At 49.7% G+C, this 27,852-nt stretch overlaps 1 protein-coding gene across 2 annotated transcripts in view; it reads left to right on the plus strand.

Moving 5' to 3' along the window:
* Positions 1-27,852, plus strand: part of CPT1A (carnitine palmitoyltransferase 1A) — an 84,179-nt gene that overhangs the window by 17,096 nt on the left and 39,231 nt on the right. For both annotated transcript variants that reach the window (XM_010358429.2, XM_030917846.1), the window contains exons 2-7: positions 7,275-7,428; positions 10,204-10,343; positions 15,417-15,588; positions 18,946-19,047; positions 23,709-23,846; positions 26,146-26,223. In XM_010358429.2, coding sequence (XP_010356731.1) covers positions 7,288-7,428; positions 10,204-10,343; positions 15,417-15,588; positions 18,946-19,047; positions 23,709-23,846; positions 26,146-26,223 — 771 coding nt within the window. In that variant the 5' untranslated portion in view covers positions 7,275-7,287. The remainder of the gene's footprint in view (positions 1-7,274; positions 7,429-10,203; positions 10,344-15,416; positions 15,589-18,945; positions 19,048-23,708; positions 23,847-26,145; positions 26,224-27,852) is intronic.

Below are 27,852 nucleotides of genomic sequence, written 5' to 3' on the forward strand. Positions count from 1 at the left end.
CTGGGATTACCGGCGTGAGTCATCGTAGCTGGCCTGTTACTTCCGTCTTTATGTGCATGGGTACCCATTGTTTAACTCCAACTTATAGGTGAGAACATGCAGTATTTGGTTTTCTGTTTCTGAGTGAGTTCACTTAGGATAAAGCCTTCCAGTTGCATCCGTATTACTGCAAGAGACATGATTTCTTTTTTTTCTTTCTTTCTTTTTTTTTTTTTTTTGAGACAAAGTTTCACTCTTGTTGCCCAGGCTAGAGTGCAATGGCGTGATCTCGGCTCACCACAACCTCTGCCTCCTGGGTTCAAGTGATTCTCCTGCCTCAGCCTCCCAAGTAGCTGGGATTACAGGCGTGCACCACCACACTCGGTTAATTTTGTATTTTTTAGGAGAGATGGGGTTTCTCCATGTTGCTCAGGCTGGTCTCGAACTCCCTTCCTCAGATGATCCTCCCACCTCTGCCTCCCAAAGTGCTGGGATTATAGGCATGAGCCACCATGCCCGGCCAATTTCATTCTTTTTTATAGCTGCTGAATGAGTCCTTAATGTGGCCAGAGCACTATGGTGGACGGGATATGGAAGACAAGAATAACATATCCACCCCCACTATTATATATCTGAGGAGAGAATGGTTAGGTGCATAGACATTAAATAGACAATACTTCTTGAGACAGTATTTTTTGGTAACAGCTTTATTGAGATATTCATATACCATAAAATTCACCCATCTAAAGTGTACACTTCGGTGAGTTTGTTTGTTTTTTTGTTTTTGTGTTTTTTTTAGACAGGGTTTTGCTCTATTGCTCAGGCTAAAATGCAGTGGTGCAGTCACGGCTCACTGCAGCTTTGACCTCCCAGGCTCAAGTGATCTTTCCACCTCAGCCTCCCTAGTATTTGGGACTATAGGCACACATCACCACACCCAGCTGATTTTTGTAGTTTTTGCAGAGACAGGGTTTTGCCATGATGCCTGGGCTTTCAGTGGTTTTTAGTATATTCACAGAGTTGTGCAACTATCACCACAATCAATTTTGGAATGTTTTCATCACCCTAAGAAGATACTCCCCCTCCTAACCCATTACCTCCCTATCTTCCCATCTGCTCCAAGCCCCTGGCAACCACTAGTGTACTTTCTGTCTCTGTAGACTTGCCTGTTCCAGACATTTAGAATAAACAGAATGAGCAATATATGACCTTCTGTGTGACTTCTTTCACTCAGCGTCACGTCTTCAGGGCCCATCCATGTTGCAGCAGGTGTCAGAGGTCCATTCCTTTTCATTGCTGAATACTATTCCACCGTATGATTGGACCACATTGTATTTATCCATTCATCAGCAGAACATATTGCCACTTTTTGGCTATCATGAATAACATGAGTGTTCATGTGCAGGCTTTTGTATGGACATGTTTTCAGTTCTCTTGGGTATATATGTAAGAATGGAATTGCTGGGTCATATGGTAAGTCTATTTTTATACAATTTTTTTTTTTAAAGACAGGATCTCCTCTGTTGCCCAGGCTGGAGTGCAGTGGTGCAATCACAGCTCACTGAAGCCTCCACCTCATGGGCTCAAGCAATCCTCCTGCCTCAGACTCCCAAATTGCTAGGGTTACAGCGATGCACCATCATGCCTGGATAATGTCTTTGATTTTTAATAGAGATGAGGTCTTCCCTCGTTCCCCAGGCTGATCTGGAACTCCTGAGCCAAAGCAGTCCTCCTGTCTTGGCCTCATGAAGTGCTGGGTCTACAGGCGTGAGCCACTGCACCTGGCCCAATTTTTAATTTTTAAATTTTTGTTTATTATATAGAGACAGGGTCTTGCCACGTTGCACAGGCTGGTCTGGAACTCCTGGCCTAAAGCAGTCTTTCTGCTTTGGCCTACCAAAGAGCTGGGATTGCACGTGTGAGCCACAGTGCCAGACCAGTAACTCTGTATTTAAGCTTTTGAGGAACGGACAGACTGTTTGCCAATGTGGCTGCACCATTTGACCAGCCATCCATGAGAATTCTGGTTTCTCCACATCCTCACCAACACTTGATATCATCCATCTTTGTGATACTAGCCGTCCTCCTGAGTGTGAAGTGGTGTCTTCCTGTGGTTTAGAGCTGTATTCCCTGTTGGCCACAGGAGGCAGTCTTACACTTACAGTGGCCTCCCCTTATCCTTGGGGGATACATTCCAAGACCCCTTATGGATGCCTGAATCTGTGGACAGTACCAAACCTGTACAATCAGCTTTGTATCCTCAGGTTCTGCTTCTGTGGATTTAGCCAACTAAGGATTGAAAATATTTGTGGAAAAAGAAGAAAGCTAGATAATAACAGAAAAAATACAAAATGTAAAAATACAGCATAACAACTGTTTACATAGCATTTACATTGTATTCATTATTGTAAGTAACCTAGAGATGATTTAAAGTATACAGGAGGGTTGGGCGTGGTGGCTCACACCTGTAATCTCAGCACTTTGGGAGGCCGAGGTGGGTGGATCACCTGAAGTCAGGAGTTTGAGACCAGCCTGGCCAATGTGGTGAAACCAGGTCTCAGAATACAAAAATTAAGGCCGGTCTCGGTGACTCACACCTGTAATCCCAGCACTTTGGGAGCCCGAGGCGGGTGGATCACCTGAGGTCAGGAGTTCAAGACTAGCCTGGCCAACGTAGTGAAACCCCGTCTCTACTAAAAATATAAAAATTAGCCGGTCATGGTGCCACATGCCTGTAATCCCAGCTACTCGGGGGGCTGAGGCAGGAGAATCACTTGAACCCAGGAGGCAGAGGGTGCAGTGAGCCGAGACCATGCCATCGCACTCCAGCCTGGGCAACAAGAGCAGAACTCCATCTCAAAAATAATAAAATAAAATAAAAATACAAAAATTAGCCAGACATGGTAGCACATGCCTGTAGTCCCTGCTACTCCAGAGTTTAAGGCAGGAGAATCACTTGAACCCGGGAGGCGGAGGTTGCAGTGAGCCGAGATCATGCCACTGAACTCCAGCCTGGGGGACAGAGCGAGACTGTCTCAAAAAAAAAAAAAAAAAAAAGTACACAGGAGGATGTGTGTGGGTTCTGTGCAAATACTACACTATTTTCTATAAGGGACTGCACACTCATGGATTTTGGTATGCATGGGGGTCCTGCAACTAGTTCCCCTTAGATGCCAGGGGACAGATGTGTATATGAGGTTTTTCCTGTGTAGTAACAGGCAGGGAGTGTTGGCAGCATGGATAGCCTGGGTAAAGGGGTGACTCACATCCCGGGCAGGAGGGAGAGGAACGGTGGGCGCTTGCATCATATTGCTCAGAGTGATGCACAATCTAAAACTATGATTTTTTTTCTTTTTTGAGGTGGAGTCTCACTCTGTCCCGCAGGCTGCTGTGCAGTGGTGCAATCTCAGCTCACTGCAACCTCTGCCTCCCGGGTTCAGGCAATTCTCCTGCCTCAGCCTCCCGAGTAGCTGGGATTATAGGCACGCACCACCCTGCCCAGCTAATTTTTGTATTTTTAGTAACGACGGTTTTGCCATGTTGGCCAGGCTGGCCTCGAACCCCTAACCTCAAGCGATCCACCTGCCTGGGCCTCCCAAAGTGCTGGAATTACAGGCATTAGCCACCAGGCCCAGCCTGGAGTTTTCCATCTAATATTTTCAGATGGTGGTTGACCATGGATAACTGAGACTTCAAAAAGCACCATCACCAGGCAGGGTGGCTCACGCCTATAATCCCAGTACTTTTGGAGGCGGAGACGGGTGGATCGCTTGAGTCCAGGAGTTCGAGACCAGTCTGGGCAGGGTGGTGAAACCCTGTCTCTACAAAAAAATACATCAATTAGCTGAGCATGGTGGTGCATGCCTGTAGTCCCAGCTCCTCAGGAGGCTGAGGTGGGAGGATCACCTGAGCTCGGGGAGTAGAGGCTGCAGTGAGCCATGATTGTGCCACTGCACTCCAGCCTGGGCAATACAGCAAGACCCTGTCTCAAACAAACAGCAAATAAACAAAGGTGCAAACTGTGGCTGAGCGGGGACTGCTGTAGGTGCAGCTATATCAGTGTTTTTAAACGTAAGGCCACTGATCCAGCCCAGAACCCAGGGTGGGATTTGCGCTCATTAGATTTGCACAGGGAGCTCCTCTGGCCCTTGTTGAGTTCACTCTTTGCTGCTTATGACTCAAAGAGGGAGAGGCTGGGTCAGGACAGCCCATCTCAGCTCCTGCAGAAGTAGAAAAACAAATTGTGCACCTTAGGGAAAGTTAGGACTCAGGGTTACCCTGAACGAGTCAAAATAAACAAGTCCTTCCTTATACTCAGATCACTCTGCAAGGGCGTTTCACTCCTGGAAAGGACACAGTCATTACCTCCAGTCTGACTCTTCCTATCAGAGGTTAGATTTCTGAGCAAGCGTCGGATACATACCTTTGGAGAGACTTGGCTACAGACGCTATATTTAATCCGCTGCCTTGCATAGTGCCTTTGTGTTCTGTATGAAGCCAGGAGATCTTATCAGTCATGCAGAGGGGGCCAGTCACATCACTTTATTTGACAGGGTGCACGCTTTGCAGAGTCCTCTTCTGGGATGACTGCCTCATGGTTACTGCCAAGGCTCTGATGGGGAAGGGGGCTAAGAGTTAACCTTGAGGCCGGGCGCGGTGGCCCACAGGCGTAATCGCAGCACTTTGGGAGGCCAAGGTGGGCAGATCATTTGAACTCAGCAGTTTGGGACCAGCTTGGCCAACATGGGGAAACCCCATCTCCACTAAAAATAGAGAAAATTAGCCAGGCATGGGGGCAGGTGCTTGTAAGCCCAGCTACTCGGGAGGCCGAAGCATGAGAATCGCTTGAACCCAGGAGGCGGAGGTTACAGTGAGCTGAGATGGAGCCACTGCACTGCAGCCTGGGCGACAGAGTGAGACTCCGTCTCAAAAAAAAAAAAAAAAAAAAAAAAAAAGTTAACCTTGAGACTCCAGGGTTGCTTGCTTTGATGCCCTCTTCAGCCCATGGCAAACATCTGCTTGGTGATCTTGCTGCTTTCAAAAATGGGATCCATTCCTTTAAAACTGACCAGGCCATGGGAGTTGGGTGCATGCCTACTAAATAGTATGTAAATACTGTTTTGTTGTTGTTGTTGTTGTTGTTGTTGAGATAGGTTCTCACTCTGTTGTCCCGGCTGGAGTACAATGGTGTGATCATGGCTCACTGCAGCCTCTACCTCCTGAGCTCAAGGGATCCTTCCGCCTCAGCTTCCCAAGTAGCTGGGACTACAGGCCCACGCCACCACACCTGGCCAATTTTTTATTTGTTAGAGAGATGGGGTTTCGCCATGTTGCCCTGGCTGGTCTTGAGTTCCTGGCCTCAAGCGATCTTCCCACCTCAGCCTCCCAAAGTGTTGGGATTACAGGTGTGAGCCATCATCATTCCTGGCCCATACATATTGTCCATTGCTTTGCAAATTGCTCTAAGCTAAGGTTATAGCTAGTGGAATGTAGTTTTGCCAAATTACTCTTTCAGAGTCATTGAGGCAGAGCTCACAGGATCTGTGCTGATACCTCTTGGGTATATCGTCCGGCCCAGCTCCTCCCTCACTCTGGCAGTATGTGGCATCTCCACCCGGATGTCCTGGCGACATTTCACATGTGGCAGGTCCAGGCATGAATTCTCAGCTTCCGCCCCAGCCTGCCTCCTTCCCTCCCTGAGACTGTCCCATGTCAGTACCTGGCTTCACTGAGTGGGTGGCTCAAGTCAGGAGCCTGAGAGCCCTGTTTCACCTCCAAGGGCCTGGCTCCAAGGCCTCCAAGGGCCTGGCTGTAAGATTGAGATTTGTCTGTGCTGTGCGAGTTGCTGAAGCGCCATGGGCTTTGCGTCAGCAGGTGTGTCCTGGATGCTGGCTTGGAGGCGTGGTTCCGGGGGACGTCCAGGGCCAGGGTTGGGGTACCACGGACCTGGATGCTGGCTTGGAGGTGTCGTTCCAGGGCACGTCCAGGGCCAGGGTTGGGGTACCACGGGCCTGGATGCTGGCTTGGAGGTGTGGTTCCGGGGCACGTCCAGGGCCAGGGTTGGGGTACCACGGGCCTGGATGCTGGCTTGGAGGTGTGGTTCCAGGGGACATCCAGGGCCAGGGTTGGGGTACCACGGGCCTGGATGCTGGCTTGGAGGTGTGGTTCCAGGGGACATCCAGGGCCAGGGTTGGGGTACCATGGGCCTGGATGCTGGCTTGGAGGTGTGTGTTCCAGGGCACGTCCAGGGCCAGGGTTGGGGTACCACGGGGATGCTGGCTTGGAGGTGTCGTTCCAGGGCACGTCCAGGGCCAGGGTTGGGGTACCACGGGCCTGGATGCTGGCTTGGAGGTGTGGTTCCGGGGCACGTCCAGGGCCAGGGTTGGGGTACCACGGACCTGGATGCTGGCTTGGAGGTGTCGTTCCAGGGCACGTCCAGGGCCAGGGTTGGGGTACCACGGGCCTGGATGCTGGCTTGGAGGTGTGGTTCCAGGGGACATCCAGGGCCAGGGTTGGGGTACCACGGGCCTGGATGCTGGCTTGGAGGTGTGGTTCCAGGGGACATCCAGGGCCAGGGTTGGGGTACCACGGGCCTGGATGCTGGCTTGGAGGTGTGGTTCCGGGGCACGTCCAGGGCCAGGGTTGGGGTACCACGGGCCTGGATGCTGGCTTGGAGGTGTGGTTCCGGGGCACGTCCAGGGCCAGGGTTGGGGTACCACGGGCCTGGATGCTGGCTTGGAGGCGTGGTTCCGGGGGACGTCCAGGGCCAGGGTTGGGGTACCACGGACCTGGATGCTGGCTTGGAGGTGTCGTTCCAGGGCACGTCCAGGGCCAGGGTTGGGGTACCACGGGCCTGGATGCTGGCTTGGAGGTGTGGTTCCAGGGGACATCCAGGGCCAGGGTTGGGGTACCACGGGCGGGATGATGGCTTGGAGGTGTGTTTCCAGGGGACATCCAGGGCCAGGGTTGGGGTACCACGGGCCTGGATGCTGGCTTGGAGGTGTGGTTCCGGGGCACGTCCAGGGCCAGGGTTGGGGTACCACGGACCTGGATGCTGGCTTGGAGGGGTCGTTCCAGGGCACGTCCAGGGCCAGGGTTGGGGTACCACGGGCCTGGATGCTGGCTTGGAGGTGTGGTTCCAGGGGACATCCAGGGCCAGGGTTGGGGTACCACGGGCCTGGATGCTGTTAAGTGGGGAGGAAGAACTTAAGTTCAGAAGGAATGGCACTTCTGTATGGGGGTTTTTTGGTATCTGGTCCCAGAAAATGTGGTACATTTTCTCCTTCTCCTTCCAGATAATTCCTGAAGATGGCAGAAGCTCACCAAGCTGTGGCCTTTCAGTTCACGGTCACTCCGGATGGCATTGACCTGCGGCTGAGCCATGAAGCTCTTAGACAAATCTATCTCTCTGGACTTCATTCCTGGAAGAAGAAGTTCATCCGATTCAAGGTTTGCTGAGATGTGTTGAAATCTACACAGTATGCCTTTTAATGTCTAAGAACGGGGCTCTTGCAGCAATTGAAGTCTACGTGTTTCAGACTGGCGATTGCATATCACTTACCTATTTGCACGGTACTTAAGGCTTGGGGACACCGTCACACAGACTTTAGCTCACTGGATGCTTGGAGCAGCTCCATTAGGCAGGTAAAGGGAGTTGGCATGCTCTAAAGCAGGCCGGGAAACTGAGGCTCACAGGGCCAGCGACCTACTTAATAGAAGGCAGAGTAAAGACTAGAATTCACATCTTCTGTCTGAGTCAGAATCCTTTACACCGTGTTCAAAAAGGATTTTTTCCGGGCCAGGTGCAGTGGCTCACACCTGTAATCCCTGCATTTTGGGAAGCTGAGGTGGGTGGATCGCTTGAGCTCAGGAGTTTAAGACCAGCCTGGGTGACACGACAAAACCCCATCTCTACAAAAAATACAAAAATTTGGCAGGTGCGTTGGCATGCACCTGTAGTCCTAGCTACTCAGGAGGCTGAGATGGGAGGATCTCTTGAACCTGAGAGGCAGAGACTGCAGTGAACCGTGATTGAGCCACTGCACTCCAGCCTGGGCAAGAGAGCGAGACTTTGTCTCAAAAAAAATTTTTTTTTCCAAACTTCAGCAAGTAGATGTAATAATTGCTTTGTTGATAAAACATTCACACACTAGAAACTCTCCACATAAGGGCGGGGGGCGGTGGCTCAAGCCTGTAATCCCAGCACTTTGGGAGGCCAAGGCGGGTGGATCACGAGGTCAGGAGATCGAGACCATCCTGGCTAACATGGTGAAACCCCGTCTCTACTAAAAATACAAAAAATTAGCCGGGCGAGGTGGCGGCACCTGTAGTCCCAGTTACTTGGGAGGCTGAGGCAGGAGAATGGCCTGAACCTGGGATGTGGAGCTTGCAGTGAGCTGAGATCCGGCCACTGCACTCCAGCCTGGGCGACAGAGCGAGACTCCGTCTCAAAAAAAAAAAAAAAAAAAACTCTTCACATAAGTTCAAATACAGTTGAGTCCACATGTTCTCAATTCTGTTTATCTAAAGAAGTGGAACTCTGTTCTTTTTTAAGTAAGTGTCTTGTTTTTCCATGTATTTAATTTATTTTAAACATCATAGAAGGCATAAGTGCATGTTTGAAAACACGCAAACTAGATGAAAGTTCATCAAGTCGAAAGTGGATGCCCCCGCCGACCCCCGCCAGCCCGAGCAGGAGCTCAGTTCAGTTTGTGGACTTCCCAGTGCTCCTTCTCTGAGGGTGACACTGAAGTGGGCCACTGGGAAAGCCCTAAGCTCAAGAGTAGGTGGCAGCAGGGACGGCGGGGAGGTGGGCGAGCGCCTGGGAGCCAGCACAGCTGCACAGGTGTCCCTGGGGCTCAGCCTGTGGATTCTTGGGCCCATAGAAATAACCCACCAAGGCGACATCCGAGATGTCACTGAGGCACTAGCTCGGCTCGCCGAGGGCTGCTCTTTTTCACCTTGGAATCTGGGAAAGTAGAAACTCGGATGCAGAGGCTTGGCCATCATATTCAACCCAGTGGGAATGTTGTTCTCCCCGTCCCCTCCCCTTCCCTCTCCCCTCTTTTTTTTTTTTTTTTTTTTTTTTTTTGAGATAAGGTCTTGCTCTGTTGCCCAGGGTGGAGTGCAGCGGTGTGATCACGGCTCCCTGTAGCCTCACTGGGCTCAGGCAATCCTCCTGTCTCATCCTCCCAAGTAGCTGAGATCATAGGTGCACACCACCATGCCCACCTAATTTTTTTTTTTTTTTTTTTTTTTTTTGAGACAGAGCCTCACTCTGTTGCCCGGGCTGGAGTGCAATGGCGTGACCTTGGCTCACTACAACCTCCGCCTCCCAGGCTCAAGCGATTCTTCTGCTTCAGCCTCCTGAGTAGCTGGGACTATAGGTGCCCGCCACCACACCTGGCTAAGTTTTTGTATCTTTATTAGAGACAATATTTCACCATGTTGGCCAGGCTGGTTTCAAACTCCTCACCTCAAGTGATCTGCCCGCCTCAGCCTCCCAAAGTGCTGGGGTTACAGGCATGAGCCGCCTCACCTGGCCTGCTTTGGTCATTTTTAATCCATTATCTTGGTCAAATCAATATCTTATTAGGATGGTTTAGTAAGAATGTTGTTTAATTGGAGTTGTCAAACATACACAAGAGTGTAGAGGACTGATTACACATCCCCACCGTCCCCTTCCTTGTTCAACAATTTTGCCAATTTCATTTGATATAATCCTTTTTGTATTTTTTTGGCTGGAGTATTTTACAGCAAATTCTCGACATGGAGTGAGGCCTCCCATGAAATCTTCAAGGTTAAGCAGCCTTCTGACACAGGGGCGGCAAGAGGGGCAGTTTTGGAGCTGGGGTCTCAGGGCATTCTAGACAGTAGCAGGCTGGGGACAGGGCATCATGGTGGCTCAGTGACATCCTTCACCAGCTAAACTAGTGCCTGGGCTGATTCTCATGTCCTGGGGTGTCCACTCGTGGGAAAGCTTTCAGGGTGGGTTTTGGCTCAGAGGTAGTGGAAGGGAGGAAACTGGAACCGCCGCAGGCTGTAAACTCTGGGGAGAGTCCCAGCTAGTGGGGTATGGTTTCTTAGAAGAGGGTGTCGGCACGCTGCCGACACCCTCTTCTCACTGCCTGCCATCCCGGCAGTCCTGTTGCCGGGGGCCATGAAACGCCGTTGTCCTGTGGGTTGTGGGAGGACACCGCTCACGGCCCGTGTGTCTGTCTTTAGAATGGCATCATCACTGGCGTGTACCCGGCGAGCCCCTCCAGCTGGCTTATCGTGGTGGTGGGCGTGATGACAACAATGTACGCCAAGATCGACCCCTCATTAGGAATAATTGCAAAAATCAATCGGACCCTGGAAACGACGTAAGTCATCCTGCGAAATCTCCGATTGTCTGGGAAGTTACCAATTTTATTGCTGTTTTTACGTCTCTTCAAATGTGATGATGGTCACTGTTCTGGATTCGATGTGAAGCTCCTGATTCTGTCCTCACGTCGGCTTTCTTCCCGCCTCCTGGGTGGTGCTAAGGTCCCTCTAGGAGTTTGCCGTCCCCTGCGGCCTTTCCTCCGAAGACCAGGGTGAGAAGAGTGGTAGTGGCCCTGGGGCACCCCTTGGAAGGTGTCAGGGCCCGAGGGTTTGGCCAATAGTGACAGTGCCCGTAGCCCGGCCAGTGGGGCTCTGAAACGGAATTTCTGCTCAAGGGGCTGATTCACCATGTAGTGATTTCTTTGCACTTGGAGTCTGTTCATCCCAGAGTTCTGTGACCCTTGAACGGACTGCTCTGCGGTCCTCTGCAGGGACCTCCCCCAGCTTTCTGTCAGGGTGGTTTAGAAATCTCCAGGGGGGCCGGGCGCGGTGGCTCAAGCCTGTAATCCCAGCACTTTGGGAGGCCGAGACAGGCAGATCATGGGGTCAGGAGATCAAGACCATCCTGGCTAACACGGTGAAACCCCGTCTCTACTAAAAATACAAAAAACTAGCCGGGCGAGGTGGTGGGCGCCTGTAGTTCCAGCTACTCGGGAGGCTGAGGCAGGAGAATGGCATAAACCCGGGAGGCGGAGCTTGCAGTGAGCTGAGATCCGGCCACGGCACCCCAGCCTGGGCAATAGAGCGAGACTCCGTCTCAAAAAAAAAAGAAAAAGAAATCTCCAGGGGACCCCCTGTCACTCCCACCCCTAGGGTTTTGGATTTTCCTGGGGCTTATCTCTTGCTACCAAGAGATAAGGCCCCGAGACACCTTAGGTAACATTCAGCACATGTTCATTTTATTTTTTTTCCAACCACCTGCCGCCTGTTGATAGCGCGTGTTTATTGCACGCCTGTGATGCCTGTTATTCCATCCAGTTCTGGAGATGGCCCAGACTCCCATCTAGGAAGGTCAGGCCCTGCACTGCAGTGACCTCTCATTAGGATCCCTTTCACCAGTGAGGAAGCTTTCAGACAGATGCAGGCGTCTGCCCAAGTCACAGGAAGAGGGAGCGGGGAAGCTGGAATTCAAACCCAGCTCTGCGCCAGCTGTGAAATCTGTGCTTTTTTCAGTGTAGCACTGAGGTCCCCCCACCCCCTGCCCCAGAAGCTTCCGTGAGACAAATGCACGTGAACTGCTTTATCGCCATTTGAACGTCGAGACGGTGGAACGCGAGGCGACTCAGCTTCCTCGTGCAGCTGTGACCCTTGCACTTGGACACACGTTTTCCTTTCCGATCTGAAAGCTCCATGGTGCCTTGAAAGTGTCTCTGCTGGCCCGTGCCAGGCGTTTGATTCGATTTCTGTGCTGCTTGTTTACACCAACGGCATTTTTGCCATTGGGGCACGGTGGTTCACACCTGTAATCCCAGGACTGTGGGAGGCTGAGGCAGGTGGATCACCTGAGGTCAATAATAGCCGCCAACTCCTCATAACTGGGCTTTGTTTGGGGGCCAGGAGTTGCAGGTGGAAGGCACAATGCCAGGTCAGGGCTAAGCTAAATATCAAAGCTCTGGATCTTCATAGTCACGCCTTGTGGGTTGTTTGCATGTAAATATTGTTCAATCAGAAAGAAATAAGAAAATAAACTGGCAGAAAAAGGGACATAAACGAAAACTCACTCACAGTTAACGGCTGAATTTGATTTTTTGTTGTTGTTGTTGAGATGGAGTTTTTGCTCCATTGCCCAGGCTAGAGTGTGATGGTGCTATCTCGGCTCACTGCAACCTCCACCTCCTGGGTTCAAGCAATTCTCCTGCCTCAGCCTCCTGAGTAGCTGGGATTACAGGGGCCCACCACCATGCCTGGCTAATTTTTGTATTTTTTGTAGAGATGAGGTTTCACCATGTTGGCCAGGCTGATCTCAATTATTGACCTCAAATGATCCACCCGCCTCGACCTCCCAAAGTGCTGGGATTACAGGTGTGAACCACCGTGCCCAGCCTTGATTCTGCTGACTAGAAATAAAAGATGAAGCAGATTAATGGTCTGAATCTCCTGATGACAGCTTGAGCAGGTACCCTGATTCCTGCCTCTTTTTGCAAAGGGTCTGCAGAGGACCCCTTCACATCCTGTTCCTTCTCCAGGAAGCCCCTGGACCCTCCAGAGTCATTGAGCATCCAGCTGAGTTGCTTGCAACCTTGAGGTAGCTCAGGAACGCTGGCTCAGGCCTCTGTAAGTGTCTGCAAGAGACAGAATAAAGGTTCCCAGTCATTTTAGCAGAAGCATGCCTGGCTGGGATGCCTGCCAGGTTCCTTGTCTGGGGACTACTGTCACTGCTGTCACTCAGAAAGCAGTTGGCAGACCTGGGCACTCAGGGCAGGCCTGGCTGCTGTCTTCCTTGAGGTCCCAGAACCCTCAGGCCTGCAGTGGATAGCTGCCTCCCAGCCTTGTGTGTGGAGCTGTCCCTTCATACTTTTCATTCTCTCGTGGGGTTAATGAAGATCTTTTTTTTTCTTTTTGAGATTGAGTCTCACTCTGTCCCCCAGGCTGGAGTGAGTGGTGCGATCTCGGCTCACTGCAACCTCCACCTCCCGGGTTCAAGTGATTCTCCTGCCTCTGCCTCTTGAGTACCTGGGACTGCAGGCACACGCCACCATGCCCAACCAATTTTTGTACTTTTGGTAGAGATGGGGTTTTGCCTTGTTGGCCAGGCTGGTCTTGAACTCTTGATCTCAAGTGATCCACTCGCCTCGTCCTCCCAAAGTGCTGGTATTACAGACGTGAGCCACTGCACCCAGGCCAGATCTTTAATTTACTCTCTAGTGTAGGCCTTCTCTTAAAACTGGATTATATTTAGAAGTGTTGACTGTTTAAAGCCCTTAATAATCTGGGTCTTTGTAAGATTTGTTTCTTTGTACCTCTTAAACCTATTTTGGTAAACTAGGCCATCCCTGGCCTAAATTTAGAAAGGCCGGGTTAAGGGCCAGCGTCTTCCAGCCTCATGGGCCATTCCAGAGCTGCTGTCCTGGAGGGAACTTGCAGTATCTCTGGGCCGCTGCCTTCAAAACTGGAGTCAGGCTGGGCGCAGTGACCTGTAATCCCGGCACTTTGGGAGGCCGAGGCAGGAGGATTGCTTGAGCCCAGGAATTCAAGACCAGCCTGAGCAACATAGTGAGACCCTATGTCTTAAAAAAAAAAAAAAAGAATAAAGAATAAAAATGTGGAGTCATACGTGTTACGTGGGGTTTGTCTCTGAGTCTGTTCCCGACAGGCTTGTAAGCAGCATGGCCTTTCAAAGAAAGCTTTTTGCTTAGATAAAAAGTTTTTTATCTAAGTGCCTATATGTCTATATTTTTAAAAATCTTGAATGAGTCATTTATTTGTTTATGCTAAAATATTTTTAGTTTTGCAAATCAAGTAAGTATATAGGTCTTTTTCTTTCAGTAATCTAAAATGTAGATTATCTAAAAGATGGCTTCTGAAATCCCTAAACCCAAGTTTGCTGATAGGTTAGCTGGCCAGAAAAGAGCATATAGGTTTAAAAAAGAGACTACAGTTAAACTCCAGTGCTAGATTTCATGGGTTATAGAAAGATACACATTTTGGAGCAAGAGTATGTAACCTTGAAGACAATTTGTTTTTGTCCACTTAAATATTATGCAGTGTTCAATTCATGGTTTTCTTTTTTTTTATTTCTTATTTTGAATTAGTTTATTTTCTTTTTTACATTTTATTTTTATATTGATGGGGTTTTGCCATGTTGCCCAGGCTGGTCTCGAACTCCTGGACTCGAGTGATCCACCCATCTCGGCCTCCCAAAGTGCTGGGATTATAGACTTGAGCCACTGCACCTGGCCAAATTAGTGCTTTTCAAATATTGGGCATACCTTTAGGTTATATATATTGGTGTTTTAATCATTTGAAGCATGCCTAGTTTTTATTTAAAAAATACTTTGCAGTTACCAAAACTAAAACAAACCACAAAATAGCTGCATTTCTGGCCAGGCACAGTGGCACACCTATAATCCCAGCACTTTGGGAGGCCAAGGCAGGTGGATCACCTGAGGTCAGGAGTTCGAGACCAGCCTGGGCAACATGGCAAGACCCCATCTCTACAAAAATACAAAAATTAGTTGGATGTGGTGGTACACACCTGTAATCCCAGCTATTCGGGAGGCTGAGGTGGGAAAATTGCTTGAACCTGGGAGGCGGAGGTTGCAGTGAGCCAAGATCACCACTGCACTCCAGTCTGGGCAACAGAGCGAGACTCTGTCTCAAAAAAAAAAAAAAAAAGCTGCATTTTGTCTCATTTTTAAAGTCCCATCTTTACCATAATATATACTACGTTCCTTCACAAACAAAAACCTTTCCTGTATTTAAGTTAAATATTTACATGACCGTTTTACACAGTCCATTTCTTTATTCGTGTTAAGTACTCCTAAGTCAAAAACAAGCTCTTTTGATATAAATACTGGAGGTAATAGTTGTAACAAAATAATTTGAGATTACGATTACATCGAAAAGTAAGTTTGGGAGAAAAAAGTTCATAAAGAGCTGAAGAAAGTGGCCCAGAATCTCTTGCTCACCTGCCGGGGACTCGCAAGTCTGCAGGGCATGGCTCTGACGGTGGCCAGGTCCTGGCCTCACAGCATCCCCCTTGCTGTTGGTCTTGAGGTCCTGGAGGAAACTGTGTCTTTTTCCAGATGACACAAATTGGCCCTGGTTGGTTTCAAGTCCACCAGAGCAGATCAGGCTGAAGGGACCTCTGGGAAGAGAGCAGACAGGCCTGCCCCGGGCACCCGGGTCTGCCAGCTACTTTCGGCGTGATTGGTTTTGGGGTGAGGAGGAGAGAGCCCGTGAGTGTTTTAAGAGCTCAGTTCTTGCAAGTGCTCTCCCTCTGACTTTCCCGGCTCTACATGGGGCAGGCTGCTGGACCCTGAAGCACGTGGTGTCTATGGCGTCACCAGTGGCGTTTGGTGGCACCGTGCGTCCTCACACACAGCCTCCCTTGTCTGGGTCTGTCTCCGCAGTGACTGCATGTCCAGCCAGACGAAGAACGTGGTCAGCGGTGTGCTGTTTGGCACTGGGCTGTGGGTGGCCCTCATTGTCACCATGCGCTACTCCCTGAAGGTGCTGCTGTCCTACCACGGGTGGATGTTCGCTGAGCACGGCAAGATGAGTCGCGCCACCAAGATCTGGATGGTAATTGTGCATCCCTCTGGCAGTGGAGTGGGGGTGGACGATTTGGCCTTTGGGAAGAAGGACACCCCGGGACCTTTTCTCCCTCGATGCTTGGTTGGTGACCTGGGCCTCAACCTTGAATGGCTGGAGAGGTTTCAGTCACCATGACACAAAAGCAGGGGCCGAAGAGTGCTTCTCTTTCCTGACGTTAGTGAGATCTGCAGCGTGTTTTATTGAGGTCTGCTGGGTTTGTAGTTAAGGTCATTCATCAAATAAAAGTGCTGTCCATCCGGTTCTTTGTAGCGTTCTTGACTCACTTGTTGTCAGGCATTAAATGGTTACCTTAGCTGACCCCTCGGACAGGCTCCTGTGACTCGGACTTAGCTTCTGGAATGTTCCCCCAGCTTGCCTTGGCCCTTAGCCCAAGGGTCCTTTATTTAAGGTAATGGCTTTGCCATATATGTGGATGCTTGTCCAAATTTCATGATTAAAATGTTTTTCTTTTTTATTTTTATTTTATTTTATTTTTATTTTTTTGAGCTGGAGTTTCACTCTTGTTGCCCAGGCTGGAGTGCAACGGTGCGATCTCAGCTCACTGCAAACTCCGCCTCCCAGGTTCAAGCAGTTCTTCTGCCTCAGCCTCCCAAGGTGCTGGGATTACAGGCATGCACCACCACGCCTGGCTAATTTTGTATTTTTAGTAGAGACAGGGTTTTACCATGTCGGTCAGGCTGGTCTTAACTCCTGACATCAGGTGATCCTGCCTTGGCCTGTCAAAGTGCTGGGATTACAGGTGTGAACCACCGCACCCAGCTTTTTTTTTTTTTTTTTTTTCTTTTTGAGACAGGGCCTTGCTCCATTGCCCAGGCTGGAGTGCAGTGGCACAATCACAGCTCACTGCAGCCTCGACTTCCTAGGCTCAAGTGATTTTCCCACCTCAGCCTCCTGAGTAGCTGGGACTATAGGCGCACACCACCATGGCTGGCTAATTTTTGTATTTTTAATAGAGACGGGGTTTCGTTGGCCAGGCTGGTCTCAAACTCTTGAGCTCAAGTGATCTGCCCACCTCAACCTCCCAAAGTGTTGGGATTACAGGCGTGAGCCATCAAACCCGGGCTCAATTTAAATGTTTTTGTGGGAACTGGGCACGGTCGCTCATGGCTGTAATCCCAGCACTTTTGGAGGCCAAGCCCGGTGAACCACCTGAGCTCAGGAGTTTGAGACCAGCCTGGGGAACATGGCGAAACTCCACCTCTACTAAAAATACAAAAATTAGCCAGGCAAATTAGCCAGGCATGGTGGTGCATGCCTGTAATCCTAGCTACTCAAGAGGCCAAGGTGGGAGGATTGCTTGAGCCCAGGAGGTCAAGGCTGCAGTGAGCTGTGGTTGCGTCCAGCCTAGGCAACAGAGCCAGACCCTGTCTCAAAAAAAAAAAAAAAAAAAAAAAAAAAAAATTATGGGCTTAGTTTTTCTGAAAATAAACCCTCCAAGATGGGTATCATCTCTGGACTTTCGAGGCCTCTGTCTGGGGGCTGGGGCCCCTGTGACCCCCTGCAGGTGGGCATGTGCCCCGTGTACCATCTGCCCATTGTAGTCGTGGCCCTGGGCCTTGGGCTTTGCTCGGCACCTCAAGCCCATCCTGGGTCTTTGGGGCTGGACACGTGTAAAGAAACATCTGGTTTATTCACCCCTGTCTTGCCAAGTGGCCTAAATGGTTCTAATGGACCAGGTAATCATGAGAAAATTTTCTGCAGAATCTTTCTCGAAGGAGGCTGCTCCATGGGTCTGCCAGTGTATATGAAGCCGTGGGTCTGCTTTGGTTTTCTCTCTGCCCTGACCTTGGCCCCGGGGCCATTCTGCTCAGTTGCCTCTGGGTAGCCCCACAGTGGTGCCTGCCTGGACTGGGCTGCTGTCCCAGCCTCTGGGGAGCCTTAATGAGAGAAGTGTGGGAGTCACCGCAGTGCCCACCACACACCGGGACTCCACTCTTGCCAAACACATTTTTTTTGGTTGTTTTTTTTGAGACAGCAGCTTGCTCTGTCACCTAGGCTGGAGTGCAGTGGTGCATTCTCGGCTCATTACAACCTCCACCCCGCCAGGCTCAAGCGATTCTCTCACCTCAGCCTTCACAGTAGCTGGGACCACAGGCACACACCACCACGCCCAGATAATTTTTTTGTATTTTTAATAGAGACAGGGTTTCGCCATGTTGGCCAGGTGATCTCGAGTTCCTGGGCTCAAACGATCCACCCTCCTCAGCCTCCCAAAGTACTGGGATTACAGGCGTGAGCCACCGCACCCAGTCAAACCAATTTTTTCTCTCAAATCAGTTTTCTGCCATTTGGATATAAAGTTTCTGATTTCTAGAGAAGCAGAATTTAACACCTAGAAGAGACTCAGGGGTGGTTCCCACGCTTGGCAAAGCAAGCTAAAGGGCACTCCCTCCGGTGGGTTCGCAGCTGAGGTTCAGCTGAGTCCCAACGCCCTGCGGTACCAGGACTCCCCACCTGGGCCCGAGGACTGCCTTTGTTTTGGTCGGCATTGAGGTGACTCGTTATTATACAGACTTGATCATCCAGCCTAAAACCAAGGGCCACAAATGTGCCCTCTGGGAGGCTTGGCAATGACTGAAGGAAAGATACTGCTTCCCCTCGGCTTGGCTCAGGGTCAGGCACGTTGATCCTCCTCACTGTTCCTAGAGCCTGGAGCCCATCCCTAAACTAAGGGCCTTGCAGAAGGAGGTGGGGTGAGACTCACCCTAGGTACAGAAGCACAGTTCGGGTCCTGGCCAGTCACGACACTGGCAGCGACATCTCACGGCCTCCATCAGGCTTGGCTTTGATTCCACGTGGTTTGTTTGTTTGTTTTTGTTTTGCTTTTTAACATAGGGTCTCACTGTGTCGCCCAGGCTGGAGTGCAGTGGGGTGATCACGGCTCACTGCAGCATCACCCTCCCAGGCTCAATCAATCCTTTCGCCTCAGCCTCCCAAGTAGCTGGGACAACAAGGACATGCCACCACACCTGGCTAATTTTTTGTATTTTTTTTGTAGAGATGGGGTTTTGCCATGTTGCCCAGGTTTTTATTGGCATGGAGGGCGGGGTTATATGCTTGTTTGCTAGAACCTGTAAGTATGGGGCGGGTAAAAGATGGACCAGATGAAAAATAAATCGACACAGAAAATCAGTAAGTGGTTGACACGTTGTGCACACTGGAAAGGTGACTTTGGATCTTTAACATAGCCTTGTCTTTGAAATTGTAATTCTCACATCCAAGTACTAACCAGGCCCGACCCTGCTTAGCTTCTGAGATCAGACAAGAACAGGTGCGTTTAGGGTGGTATGGCAGTAGACTGAAAATATAATTCTCTCTCTTCAGGGTATGGTCAAGATCTTTTCAGGCCGAAAACCCATGTTGTACAGCTTCCAGACATCGCTGCCTCGCCTGCCGGTCCCGGCTGTCAAAGACACTGTGAACAGGGTAGGTGTGGCTTAGGCCTCACACTGAAATGTCAGCCATCTGTGGATTAAGGCTTAGGTCTTAATTATGATGAACTAGGTCACCGTCATTTGACTCAAGTAGCCTTCAGTGGTGTGCCTGGTAGGGTTCTCATAGGAAGTCTTTTTTTTTTTTTTTTTTTTTTTCCAATGTATCACTGCTGCATCTTAGGTGTTTTTTTAAAAGTTTTAAGTTTCATAGAGAAGCTGCTTGGTGCATTTTTTAAAGCTTTATTTTATTTTTATTTTTATTTTATTTTATTTTTTTGTGATGAACTCTCCCTCTGTCATCCAGGCTGGAATGCAATGGTGCAATCTCAGCTCACTGCAACCCCCACCTCCTGGGTTCAAGTGATTCTCCTGTCCCAGCCGCCCGAGTAGCTGGGATTACAGGCACCCGCCACCATGCCTGGCTAATTTTTGTATTTTTAGTAGAGATGGGGTTTTGCCATGTTGGCCAGGCTGGTCTCGAACTCCTGACCTCAAGTGATCCACCTGCCTCAGCCTCCCAAAGTTCTGGGATTACAGGCATGAGCCACTGCGCCTGGCCAGTTTTTGCTATTTTACATAATTGCTAAATACAATATTGTATTAAATGATTGCAGTCACTCCCCATTCTTCCCTCCCCCCACCTAGTAACTTCTATTCTACTTTCTGTCTCTGTGGATTTGCCAATCTGAGGGACCTCATATAAGTGGCATCATATCATATTTGTCCTTCTGTGACTAGCTTCTCTCACTCAGCATAACGTCTTCAAGTTTCATCCACATAGCAGCCTGTGTCAGAATTTCCTTCTTTCTTACGGCTGAATAGTATTCCATTGTACGGCTAGACCATATTTTATTCATCCATTCATCTGTTGCTGGGTGGTGAATGTTTTTGATCTGATTGGTGAGGGTCCTCCAGTTGAGGGTGGGGTGATTGTCAGCCTCCAGCCGGTCTGAAGACAGGTTTTTTCTTGACACCCCAGGCCCACTTCAAAGCCAGGTCCCTAGGGGCAAGGCACTACCTAGAAAGCCTGTCATTTCATCCTCAAAACTACTCATTTCTTTTTCTTTTTTTTTTTGAGACAGGGTCTTGCTCTGTTGCCCAGGCTAGAGTGCAGTGGCGCGATCTTGGCTCACTGCAGCCTTGACCTCCTGGGCTCAAATGATCCTCCCACTTCAGCCTCCTGAGTAGCTGAGACTACAGGTGCATGCCACCACACATGGCAATTTTTTTTTTTTTTTTTTTTTTTTTTTGAGATGGAGTCTTACTCTGTCACCCAGGCTGGAGTGCAGTGGTGTGATCCTGGCTCACTGCAAGCTCCGCCTCCTGGGTTCACGCCATTCTCCTGCCTCAGCCTCCCGAGTAGCTGGGACTACAGGTGCCCGCCACCACGCCGGGCTAATTTTTTTGCATTTTTAGTAGAGACGGGGTTTCACCATGTTAGCCAGGATGGTCTCGATCTCCTGACCTTGTGATCCCCCTGCCTTGGCCTCCCAAAGTGCTGGGATTACAGGCATGAGCCACCATGCCTGGCCCTATTTTTTCTTTGTTTTTGTTTTTTTGTGGAGAGGGAGTTTCACTATCTTGTCCAGGCTGGTGTTGAACTCCTGGGCTCAAGTGATCTACCTGCTTTGGTCTTTTTTTTTTTTTTTTTTCTTTAATTGAACAAAAGGGGAGGGAGCAGCTCCATCTCTTTCGTTTTGAAAAAATTATGGTAAAATGTACACAACATGAATCATACTGTTTTAACCATTTTCAAGTGTACAGTTCAGGGGCACTAAGTACATTTATAATGTCACGCAGCCCTCACTGCTGTCTCATTCCAGGACCTTTCATCACCCAGAGGCTCATAGCCACTAAGCAGTCACTCCCTGTCCTTCTACCTCCCTCTCCCAGCCCCTCAGAACCACGAATCTCCTGTTTGTCTCTATGGATTTACCTGTTCTGGACATTTCACATAAATGGAATCATGTGGCCTTTTGTGACTGGCAGGTCGTTAAGGTTCACCTGTGTTGTAGCGTGGATGAACTTCATCTGTTTTTGTGACTGAATAATATTCCGTCGTATGGAAGGACCACAGTGTATTGACCTGTTCACCCGCTGTTGGGGACATAGCCAGGAGCGGAATTGCTGGGTCGTGGGAATTCCGTGGTAACTCGTTGAGTAACCACCAGACCCTCACGCAGCTCCACCATTTTGCATTCTAACCAGCAGTGCGTGGGTGCTTTTGTTTTTGCACATCCTGGGACCCCATTTTAAAAACTATAATAAGTAGAAACTTCTCGGGGTAAGGGTTTGAATCCAGGATTGGTTACTGAGTCCCTGAAGGTTTGAATCCAGCCTTGGTTATTGAGTCCCTGTTAGCCTTGGTAAGTTTCTTCCCATCTCTGCTCTTTTTTTTTTTTTTTTTCTCTGTCGCCCGGGTTAGGGTGCAGTGGCGTGATCTCAGCTCACTGCAGCCTCCATCTCCCAGGTTCAAACAATTCTCCTGCCTCAGTCACCCGAGTAGCTGGAATTACAGGTGTGTGCCACTACACCTGGCTTATTTTTGTATTTTTAGTAGAGACAGGATTTCACTATGTTGGCCAGGCTGATCTCAAAACTCCTGACCTCAAGTGATCTGCCCACCTTGGCCTCCCAAAGCGCTGGAATTACAGGCACAAGCCACCATGGCTGGCCTATCCCATCTCTCCTCTTCTGTACCCACACTTGTGAATCAAGGCTGACAATGGCCCCTGTTCCACTGGCAGGGTGGGGTGAGGGTGAGATGCTTGACCTTCAGTGACCTCTGTCTGTGTTGCATAGCTCAGGGTTCCACTTCAGCTCATTCAGGGCATGATTTTCTGTCTCATTCACAGGCATTTTACTTTGAATAAGCCTCAATATGCTTGACAACTGTCCCACGCGCTTTCTGTGGGAGACAGAGTCTCACTCTCTTGCCTGGGCTGGAATGCAGTGACACCGTCCTAGCTCACTGCAGCCTTGAATTCCTGGCCCAAGTGATCCTCCTGCCTTAGCCTCCCAAGTAGTTGGGGCCACTAGGTATGCACCACTATGCCTGCAAATATTTTTTTGTAGAGATGGGGTCTTGCCATGTTGCCCAGACTGGTCTTGAACTCCTGGGCTCAAACAGTCCTCCTGATTCAGCCTCCCAAAGTGCTGGGGTTACAGTCATGAGCCACCGTACCTGGCCACAGCTGGCCCTTGTAAGGGAGTGGGGTCTTACTTTCTAACGTACAGGGAGGGACCCTAGAGAGATTACTGTTTCACCAAGACTTTGGTTTTTACAGCAGACAACTTGTTGGATTAAAATATTTCATGGCAAATTGTGGGGTTAGCAACAGTTTTGCTTTTTGTTGCTGTTGTTGGGGGAGACAGCATCTCACCCAGGCTGGAATGCAGTGGTGTGATCATGGCTCACTGCAGCTTTGAACTCCTAGGCCCAAGTGATCCTCCCACCTCAGCCTTCCAAGTAGCTGGGACCACAGACACGTGCCACCACGCCCAGCTAATTTTTGTATTTTTTTTTTTTGCAGAGACAGTGTCTCACTCTGTTGCCCAGGCTGGTCTTGAACTGGTCAAGATTGCTTGGGCTCAAGCACTCTTCACATGTCAGCCTCTCAAAGTTCTGGGATTACAGGTGTGAACTACCGCACCTGACCAGTGTCACTTTCTGTAAGAGCTTGCTTAGGTGTGTAGCAGAAGCTTTTGAGTGTCTTTTTAAACAATTGCTCTCTGTGTTTCCATCTCTGAGCATTTGTTCAACCAAAGTAGCACATGTAAAAGGATGAGGTGGGGTGGGGGCTGAAAACCCTGCACCTGAGGCCCTGGCCTTGGCCTAGTTCCGGGACCTATTCCAGCCCCTCCTTCCCATCCTGCTGCCTGAGCACCTGCCCGGCCCCAGCACCTAGCTCTCAGCATGACTCTGCCCCATCTCGTGGTCACCATCACAGGTCATCAAAGCTTACTTAGGTCAGAACAGCTCTTTTATTAAGGGCCAAATAATAGATAAGAGACATTCTTGAAATTTCCTTGTTAACTTTTCTTGTCAACTCTAGAATTTATTTTAAATTCTAAAAATTTAATGGTGGCTTTCTGGTGATGCAGGATTTGGGACACTTTTAAAACTAATAAAGGAAGAAAAAGTTTAATTGTTAAATTATTGTTACCCTATGACACCATTTACATTGAAGGGAGTTAACCTGTTTAAGGACTGCTAAGACCAACTTGGGGGAAGAGTCTAAACTTTTTTTTTTTTTGAGATAGGGTCTCACTCTGTTGCCTAGGCTGAGGTGCAGTGGCGTGATCATGGCTCACTGCAGCCTCGACCTTCTGGGCTCAAGCGATCCTCCCACCTCAACCCCTCACGTAGCTGGGACCACAGACATGCATCACCATGCCCAGCTAATTTTTGTCTTGTTTTTTGTAGAGATGGGGTTTCACCATGTTGCCTAGGCAGGTCTTGAACTCCTGAGCTCAAGCAATCCACTGGCCTTGACCTCCCAAAATGCTGGGATTACAAGCATGACCCACCATGCCCAGCCTAAAACCTCTTCAATGCGTTAGAACTTCTCCTAAGGCACAGGTGAGGCAACCATAGGCTTTGATTAATGTGTTTTAACTTGGGTGATTTTTTTTTTTCCCCGATAATCCCAGTATCTAGAGTCGGTGAGGCCTCTTATGAAGGAAGAAGACTTCAAACGGATGACGGCACTTGCTCAAGACTTTGCTGTCAGTCTTGGACCAAGATTACAGTGGTATTTGAAGTTAAAATCCTGGTGGGCTACAAATTACGTAAGTCTGTATACACAGTTTTTCTTGATGAAATTTTTCTGTATGAAGATGCTAATTCTGAGGAGCGGGGATAACAGGGCTGAAACGACAGCTGTGATTAGCCAAAATCACACCTTAGGAAGTTCCAGCTATGGTTTACCTGCATGCAGCACGGGGTGTGTGTGTTAGGACTGACGTATAGTTACAGTGACAGTTTCTTGGTTTTTGGATTTTTTGTAGAGACAGGGTCTCACTATGTTGACCAGGATGGTCTCAAACTCCTGGGCTCAAGTGATCTTCCCACCTTGGCCTCCCAAAGTGCTGGGATCACGGGCATGAGCCACCACACCCAGCCTACAGTGACAGTTTTACCCTGAGTGCAGGTGCATCATCACAATGCTGTGTTTTGCACACAGGAGCCCTCTCCCTCTCCCTCTTCCCCGAGGATTCCTCTTGTGAGCTGTTTCTCCTGCAGCAGTGCTATGCTGTCCCAGAGACCTGCTCCTATCCTCCTCTTTAGTTTATTTTTATTCCAAGGGCATCCTTCCTGAGCTCGCTGGTGGATGCAGGGATGGTGTGGGATGCTTGCTGGGATTGAGTGTGGCTCAGTGGTCCCAGGAGCATTTCCTCCAACCAAGTGTCTTAGCTGGTGCCCTGTATGTGGGGAGCTGACTGGGCTTCCATGTGCTGGGAGGGTGAGAGCAGGCCTCTGGCAGACGAAGCAAGGGAGGGAGTGTAGCTTTGAGGAACAACTAACGCGGAAGAGAAAGTGTCCCGAGTGGCCCTGACAGAACCAGCAGGTGGTGCAGAAGTCACATCGTGGGTGGATGGGCAGTGCCTGGAGGGGTCTCTCGAGCCTCAGGGCGCCGGGCATGTTTGCTGGCTGCACGGGTGTGCTGGACTGGTAAACATCAGCTCTCTGCGCAGCTCTCCGCACACGAGACCCTTGCATGGCCACTGTTCTGTAGTTACGTGTGTTTGAGCACAAAGCTGAAAAGGAAGCCATCTCAGGGTCCAGCAGGCTGTGAAGGGACAGCAGCTGTGAGGTGGCTGGGGGGCACTGCCCCGGGTGGCTTCAGGATGCATGTGCCAAGGAACAGGGACGACACCCGTGGAACGCCAGGTTAGTGCCACGGACTAGACCGAGACGGTGGCTTCTTCAGGGAGACCTGGGAAGCAGGAAGACAAGAAGCGGTCTGTGGAGCAATTCTGCATAACATTGGTTTTGTTGTTATTCTTTTCTTTTCTTTTCTTTTCTTTTCTTTTTGGGGTGGAGCCTCGCCCTGTTGCCCAGGCTGGAGTGCAGTGGTGCGATCCCAGCTACTGCAACCTCCGCCTCGCGGGTTCAAGTGATTCCCCTGCCTCAGCCTCCTGCGTAGCTGGGATTACAGGCGTCCGCCGCCATGCCCAGCTAATTTTTGTATTTTTAGTAGAGATGGAGTTTAATCATGTTGGCCAGGCAGGTCCGGAACTCCTTACCTCAAGTGATCAGCCCGCCTCAGTCTCCCAAAGTGCTGGGATTACAGGCGTGAGCCACCGCACCTGGCCTTTGCTTCTGTTTTCTTTTATTTGAGAAAAGGTCTTGCTCTGTTGCCCGGGCTGGAATGCAGTGGCACAATCATAGCTCACTGTTGCCTCGAACCCCTGGGCTCAAGTGACCCTCCTGCCTTAGCCTCCCATGTAGCTGAGACTCCAGGCGTCAGCCACCACACCTGGCTAATTTCTTACATTTTTTTTTGGAGAGCTGGAACCTTGCAATGTTGCCCAGGCTGGCTTCAAACTCCTGGCATCAAGCGATCCTCCTGTCTCAGCCTCCCAAAGTGCTGAGATTACAGGTGTGAGCCACCATGCCCAGCCCACAGTACTGGTTTTTAGAACATGTTAGCAGTCAAACATTTATGATTTATTTTCCATCTGGTCTTTTAAACATTTTTAAAATTTTTATTTTATTTATTATTTTTATTTTTAATATAGAGCTAGAGCCTTGCTCTTGCTAGGTTGCCTAGCCTGGTCTTGAACTCCTCGTCTCAAGCAATCCTCCCACTTCGGCTTTTTTTTTTCCCTTTTGAACCATCTACAGAATGAAGGTGATGTACCTTCTTTCTGCTCGTCTCAACTTAAAAAGAACACTTTTCGTTTCCCACGGTGTCGCATTCCGTCTCGTTAGGACTGCGTTCCCTGTTCTGGAATGGCCTCCGTTAGATGCCAAAATGTCTGCCAAAAGCACTGCCTGCCCTTCCCCGCGGCTCTGGGCTGCTGCCAGGGAGACTGCCTGGCCCCTGCTGAGCCTGCGGGTTTGTCTGGTGTTTGCGCCCACTAGGTGAGCGACTGGTGGGAGGAGTACATCTACCTCCGAGGACGAGGGCCGCTCATGGTGAACAGCAACTACTATGCCATGGTGAGTGCCCCTGCCCAGGCTGCCGTCTGACGAGGACGGTGGGGCGGCGGGTCTGTCCACAGAGGTGGCGTCTTCACAGGCCTGTGGACGGCCTGGGAAGACTCTGGGGACTGGCTCATGCTCCTCTCTGTCCTGCTTCCAGGCTGGAGAACCCTGTGAGTACCCTTCAGTATTAGCCTAGTAGCCCAGGGTGCTCTGCTACTGCAGGGGGATTTGGGCTGCAAAAATAAGTTTCTGGCAAACAGGAATTCCTCACTGTGCTGTACCTGTCCTGCTTTTTTTTGTTTTGTTTTGTTTTGAGATGGAGCTTTGCTCTTGTCCACCAGGCTGGAGTGCAATGGCACGATCTTGGCTCACTGCAGCCTCCGCCTCCCAGGTTCAAGTGATTCTCCTGCCTCAGCTTCCCAAGTAGCTGGGATTATAGGTGCCCACCAATACGCCTGGCTAATTTTTGTATTTTTAGTAGAGACGGGGTTTCGCCATGTTAGCCAGGCTGGTCTCGAACTCCTGACCTCTCGTGATCCGCCAGCCTCAGCCTCCCTAAGTGCTGGGATTACAGGTGTGAGCCACCGTGCCCAGCCTGTCCTGCTGTTATTATGACTTAGCACTGGAAGTTAGTGCCACAGCGGCCTTAAGATCCCTGCAGAACCCCTAGAGCTCAGGGACAGTGGGTTGGCCAAGATCCTACCACCAGTGCACTACGCTTCACCCTACTGTTTTCTGAGACGCCAAAGGGGTGTGCATCAATGGTAGTTTCTGGTTTCCTGGGCTTTGTCTTTCAAAGCATGGATGGTTAGAAGGCCCTTAATTTGGGTTCTCGACCACTGCTTTAATAACTGGCAAAGAGAACTCTTCTCTTTCCTTTTCCTTCCATTCCTTCACTTCCTTTTATTTTTTTCCCTTGTTTATTTTTTATCATTTACTTTTTCTTTTTTCCCCTCCTTTTTTTTTGAGATGGAGTCTTGCTCTGTTGCCGAGGCTGGAGTACAGTGGTGCAATTCATCTCACTGCAGCCTCTGCCTCCCCGGTTCCAGCAATTCTCCTGCCTCAGCCTCCCGAGTAGCTGGGATTACAGGCACCTGCCACAACGCCTGGCTAATTTTTGTATTTTTTGTAGAAACAGGATTTCGCCATGTTGGACAGTCTCATCTCAAACTCCTGACCTCAGGTGATCCGTGCGGCTCAGCCTCCCAAAGTGCTGGGATTACAGGCGTGAGCCACCGCACCCAGCCTATCATTTGCTTTTTCTTTCTGTTTTTCTTCATTTCAAAATTTTCCTTTCTTTTAACTTTTTTCCCCCATCTGAAATAATCTCAGACTGAAAGAAAAACCGTCAGTGTAGTCTGTAGAACTTCCTTTCCTGCTCTGTTTGGAAGTGAGCTGTTTATCTGATGCCCTTCCCCCCCAGGAGACCCGTGTTCATTTCCTACAAACAGAGGCACTTTCTACATCACTGGGGACATGGTGTGGACATAGACTCTTCCAAAATGTAGGTTAGACCTGTGTTCCTTGGCCTTTTCTTCCACTTGTGGAAAATGTAGACATTTGGAACAGGGTCTCAAAATTTAGAAAGCTGCAGGCACAGCTCTGTATAAACAATTATTTCAACCTTTCATTGTGTCTCATCCA

Source organism: Rhinopithecus roxellana, chromosome 15, assembly GCF_007565055.1.
Source record: "Rhinopithecus roxellana isolate Shanxi Qingling chromosome 15, ASM756505v1, whole genome shotgun sequence".
Taxonomy (NCBI): Eukaryota; Metazoa; Chordata; class Mammalia; order Primates; family Cercopithecidae; genus Rhinopithecus; species Rhinopithecus roxellana.